The sequence below is a fragment of the Pelophylax lessonae genome, assembly GCF_965119305.1.
Source record: "Pelophylax lessonae genome assembly, chromosome: 7".
Lineage (NCBI taxonomy): Eukaryota > Metazoa > Chordata > Amphibia > Anura > Ranidae > Pelophylax > Pelophylax lessonae.
This window is the reverse complement of record NC_138774.1, coordinates 146,849,897-146,855,955: the sequence shown is the minus strand read 5'-3', so window position 1 is coordinate 146,855,955 and position 6,059 is coordinate 146,849,897. Positions and strand designations below refer to the sequence as shown.

The window sequence follows — 6,059 nt, the reverse complement described above, 5'->3', positions numbered from 1 at the left end:
AAATTACCTAAAAGAGTATTTAAACTAGCCATGCGGTAATGTGTAGGCACCTTGTAGTGCCTACTTCAATCTTCAAAGGACCTTATGTGTCCTTTTGAAACCCCTGACTCCTAGAATAAGGCTGTACATAGGACATTTCCTTTTGGTTAAGAGCACACTAATTAGCCAAAACCACCTCCTTTTGCTAAGCAAACACTTTCAATGTTAAATGACAGAGTTTGAGCAGGGGTGGTGGCTTAGCACCAAGGAGAATGACTCAATTAAGAAAGGTGCCCCTGTACAGCCTGGGCCTAGTATTCCAGGACACTCAATGAGAAGAAGGTGCCTGCCCTCCAGTAGAGTGGTTAGGTTGGGTGCTTTTTAGGCTTGCCAGGTTCAGGCTAGCTCTGACCATGACCCATCATCAGTTAAAACACTTTTAAGGAATTATAAAATCTCTTAAAGTAGATGTAAACCTAATCACTAAAATCTCATATAAACGTTAACATGTTAAAGTAGTTTTAAAAGTAATGTTTAATGTTTCTTAATGTGCAGCATTAATTAAAAAATATATTGGTGATCCTGCCATTAAGGTTCTTGTTCAGGATGACAACACTTTGTTCATGTCTTCGTGCTCCTCCATTGTCATCCTGTCACACAAACCTCTGATGCAGACAACATGTGAACATGACTACACACATTACGCAGGCATGGGTCACTCTTATCACCATCAACAAAATCCATCTTAAAAATGTACATGCAGCCAGCACTGGAGTGCATGAATGTAGATAGGAAATAGCTGAAAGTATGCTTTAGGAGATCACCTACAGAGAGTCAACAAAGGATGAAAAACATTTTGAGCAATTTGTGACAATTATTTGTGGTGCTTGGAGTGATTTACATCTATTTTAACCACATAACGACCGCCCACCGCAGATATACTGCGGCAGGCAGCCGCTGCTGGGCAAAGTGACATAGGGGTACGTCACTCGCTCAGCCGCCTGTAGGGGCGAGCGTGCGCCGCTGGAGGTGCGCTCCCACCCTCGCTCATTCACAGGCATCCCCGCGCGAGTGACCGGCGGCTCCGATGTCCGCCGGCCACTCGCGATCTCCCGCAGGAGAGGGAGAAAGGCAGACGGCTGATGTAAACAAACCCGTCTGTCATTCTCCCTGATGTAACTGCAGAGACTATACGATCCTGCTATGTAGGATCGTATGTCTCTGTGCTTACATCACTAGCCACACCCCCCCTCCCCCACTGTTAGAATCACGCCCCTAGGGACACACTTAACCCCTTGATCACCAATAAAGTTAACCCCTTCCCTGCCAGTGTCATTTGACAGTAACAGTGCATATTTATAGCACTGATTACTGTAGTAATGTCACTGGTACCCCCAAAAGTGTCAAAAATGTCAGTCAGGGGTCCGATCTGTCTGCTGCAATGTAGCAGTCCCTCAAAAAAAAATTGCAAATCGCCGCCATTACTATTTAAAAAAAAAAAAAAAACAATAAAAATGACATAAATCTTTCCCGTAGATAGTAAACGCAATAACTTTTGCGTAAACCAATCAAAATATGCTTATTGCGATTTTTTTACCAAACATATGTAGCAGAAAACAAATTGGCCTAAAATGTTAAAAAATTTAGATTTTTACATTTTTTTTTGAGAATTTCATATAAAAAAATGTGAAAAATATTGTTATTTTTTCAAAATTGTCGCTCTTTTTTTGTTTATAGCGAAAATCGCACAGGTGATCAAATACCACCAAAAGAAAGCTCTATTTGTGAGAAAAAAAAGGACGACAATTTTGTTTGGGTACAGCGTCGCACGACCGCGCAATTGTCTGTTAAAGTCACGCAGTGCCGAATTGCAAAATAGGGCTTGGTCTTTGAGCAGCCAAATCTTCCAGGGCTTAAGTGGTTAAGACATGTTTACATTATTAAAGCACTATTAAACTCAAAACCAAAAATGTAATGTATTGCATCTTACCAATCATTAGATGTCGTGGCTGAGTTAGTTTTCTTTTTAAAGCCTTTTTACCCTCAGTTTTTACCTGGTGGTCTGGCATAGAGGTTTTACATGAATAAATAAATAAAACCTATTCACCCCTGTCAGTGGTAAATAGATTGTCTCATCTCTCTACTACATTTGCAGGAGAGCTTGGTCCGTACACATGTACCGAATGTCAGCCGAATGATCGGCCGTCTTTTGTCCGGTGCTGTCCTGTCGGCTGAAAAGTGCTAAAGACTGCACACGAATTTTGTCGGCCAACAACAGCCGACTGCAGAAGTGATGTCATGTGATGGTTAACTTTCCGTGTGTTTTTTCTTCTCTGAGCATGCCCAGTCTTGCTAATCTTCTGTTTGTCGGCCGAATTCTGTACTGACTGGCGAACAATCGGCCGTTCTGGTGACGGCCAACAAATATTTTAAAGTCTGCACGACAGATTCTGTTCGGCCGAAAATGCGCTGTCGGCTGTCGGAAGCATCATACTAACAAGCCTACAATCGGCCGATCGGTCATCGGCCGAATATTTACGCCCGACAATCGGTACGTGTGTACGGGGCTTTACTGACGGGATCAACAGGTGAAAATAAAGGAAAGAAAGCCTAAAAAGGAAAATGAACGCAGCCATCACAACTAAGAATTGACAAGCTGCAATATAATATAAATGTTTGCATTTGGGTTTAATTCCACTTTAAGTCAAGTGCATAGCCTATTTTTTTTATCTTTCTACAGCAAGTTTAATCAAATTATTAAAAATGTCAGACTTGCTTTTGTAACTTTATTTTTTTTAAATGTCTTCTGCTCTTCTTTTAGCTGACGGCTGCATCGACTGGTCAGTGGATCTCAACACCTACATGTCATTGGCAGGAGAACCTGTCCGAGTGAAATGTGCCCTCTTTTACAGTTATATCAGGACTAACTACACCATGGCTCAAAGTGCGGGACTCAGGCTTATGTGGTATAAAACCAAAGGAGACTTGGAAGAACCTATTTTATTTTCAGTGGCTAGAATGAGCAAAGATGATGATTCATTGTGGATCCATTCAGCTGAAGTACAGGACAGTGGATTCTACACGTGTGTTTTAAGGTGAGAGTTAAGGCTTTTTAGTGTGAGTTACTCACTACTGATCTAATGTAGCGCAACCTTCAATTGATGATGATAATGAAACCAATAATGATAATGACCAGGGTTCTTTCCCACTAACTCAGAAGCTGCCAGCACCACAAAGCACCTATTCCAAGCACACTGACACAAGAAAGTAGTCTAGGAGATTGTCTTTTTAGTGATTTATTGCTGATAACCTAAACAATGGGAGAGGATGCAGGGTTTGGTAACTTCAGGCTATAAGACTCAAAAGCAAGAGGACACTCTTCTCTAAACTAAGCTTCTTCAAGACAATTTCTGTGCTTAGCTTCAGCATACAGTTCCCCTCGAGACACTATGGTAAGGACAGAAACAGGAAATCTCAGAATTTCCCAGATGTTTCACATGTAGGCCCCCTAGTTGGGACGTCGATGACCATCAGCTTTATTCAGTATAAACGCCTGCTTGGGGGAGTTGGCCATCAACCCCCACCCAGGCTGGTGAAATCCCTGCAGCAAGAAGATCCCACACTATTAGCTTCCCTAGCCACCTGCTGGGCATACCTCCCAATGATTGGCTGGAGATTAATAAATATTCAGCCTATTTGATTCTCCACACTCTGTTCTGGAAACATCCAGAAAGCAAGAACAGGAAATTTGCAGACTGTGAACTCTAGAACAGCCCAAAGGTCAATTTACTGATTACAATGAGACCAGAAAAAAAAAAGGAATTTACCTACCACCTAGCAGCCTTTCTAAGAGTATGCTACATCAATATACAGATTGTAAGAGTAAGCTTTGATCAAATTATACCCACCTATTTATATAATCTACACATAACATCTGAAGCTTTTTAATTGATTCTATTTATCTTGCTTCTGAACACCTGGATTAGGTCAGTTACCTACTGTATACATTTTCTACTAAATCAAGTAGTATTATCATATTATTCACTGCTGTAGTGTGTGCCCCACTTCCTGATTCATCAAACACAGTAGAGTGTCAGAGGTTAATGTGTGAACATTAAACTATTTAGGCAGAAATCCTTCTAATTGTTTGCATCTTGTGCATTACCTTTCTTGATTACACATTAAAGGACACAGGATGGTTATCTAAAACCAATGGGTTATGCAGCTGCCATCAGGAGTATGGACACTAGCAAGCAAAGCTATAAGGATAGCCCTGTATAATCCCTTACACTCCTAGTAAAGCTTGTTTTTTTTCCCTAGTGCCCTTAGTTGAAGATATGTCTTCTCACTTTGCTCATTGTTTTTTCTCAAGAATTGTTCTACTGGCGAAATTCTAAAGCTGCTGCAGAGCCACTAAGGCACATTTTATCAGCTTCTGGAACAGCTTATGTTTGGCTCTGGGGAACTGTACCTGAACCCTGCCTGAAAGAAGATAGGGATCCAAACTTTAATGTTGCCTTATGGGCACTGGAAGCTGCATTTGGCGCTTACCTAGGCATGTTGTGCAATGCATTAACAACTTGCCCTCCAGAAGATCCCCCCCCCCCCTTCATGTCCAGGCCATTTTTTTTTTAATTTTTGGCACGCACTGCATTAACTGACAATTGCACGGTCCTGCAACACTACCCAAATTAAATTTTTATCATTGTTTTCACAAAAATAGAGCTTTCTTTTGGTGGTAATTGATCACCACTGGGGTTTTTATTTTTTTGCGCTATAAACAAAAAAGACAAAAAATTTTAAAAACAAAAACAATATTTTTACTTTGTTTTAAAACATATCTAATAAAAAATAAAAAAAAAACTCTCAAATTTCTTCATATATTTAGGCCAATGTGTATTTTGCTACATATTTTCAGTTAAAAACAAATCCCAAGAAGCGTATATTGTTTGGCTTGCACGAAAGTTATAGCATCTAAAAGCTATGGTATATATATATACTGAAATTTTAGTTTATTTATTTTATACTAGTAATGGCGGTGATCAGCGACTTATAGCAGGATTGTGATAATATGGTGGGCAATCTGACACTTTTCATATTTTGTGGGACCCAGTGATCAGTGCTAAAAATATACACTGTCATTTTAATAATGACACTGGCTAGGAAGGGGTTAACATCTAGGGCAGTCAATGGGTTAAATGTGTGCCTAACGATGCTTAGTGCATTCACTGTGTTTTACTGATGGATGTGCTAGTTTTTGTTCCCTTCTTTGCAGGGAAACAAAACTGGAACATCCCCGCTGACAGGACAGAGCTCTATATTGTGTACATTTACAGAGCTCTGTCCTGTCATCTTCTTCTCCAATCAGCCAGTACTGGTGGTCAATCATTAGCCGGGACCTGATTATCAGCTTGTGCTGTGACTAATCACAGCACAGCCAGTACAGTGGCCGGCACGCCCCCTACCCGGAAGAGCTAGATCACATATTTGATAAGTGATCCAATGCTGGAGAGACGCTCTGTGACCATACTCCTATGTGAGGCAGTCAGCATTCAGTTAATTTAGCTGCAGGATGCAAGGCTGTGGGACACCCTTTGGTTAAACCCTGTCCCTGAAGACTAAGGAGTATGCCTACCAGGATGGTGAAGATTGCTGGATGGTAATTTGTTCCTAACATTCTTTATGGCTGACTGGGAGAATACAGGACACACCACTGCTATATGTCAGGGCTTTACCCTATCTGGGAGCCTGGGTGTGCTGCACACCGGTCTTCAAGATGTTAGTAAACCACAGACTTTGGTGCAACTCCAGTCACAGCTGGTGGCCGAATAAGTCCTATCTACTTTTTTAGTTGGGTACCATTTTTGACGTTAAAGGGCTTTCAGCCTGAATATTCCACTGTACTTGCACAGTCTCCTTTCTGGGTGGACATGGGAGCACCATCTTGGCACCCACACAAAAAAACAGTATTCACTTTTCATGCCTTTGCCTTCCTCCCCACAGCACAGCGATCCTCTGGATGTTCCTGGGATCCCGTGTTTGTCTATAATAACTGGTGTATGGTTGTGAGTAGTGATGAG

At 41.3% G+C, this 6,059-nt stretch overlaps 1 protein-coding gene across 1 annotated transcript in view; it reads left to right on the top strand.

The window, feature by feature from the left end:
* IL1RAPL2 (interleukin 1 receptor accessory protein like 2) overlaps window positions 1-6,059 on the top strand; it is a 1,216,730-nt gene that overhangs the window by 534,954 nt on the left and 675,717 nt on the right. Inside the window, exon 3 of the mRNA XM_082264611.1 lies at window positions 2,801-3,074. Coding sequence (XP_082120737.1) covers window positions 2,801-3,074 — 274 coding nt within the window. The remainder of the gene's footprint in view (window positions 1-2,800; window positions 3,075-6,059) is intronic.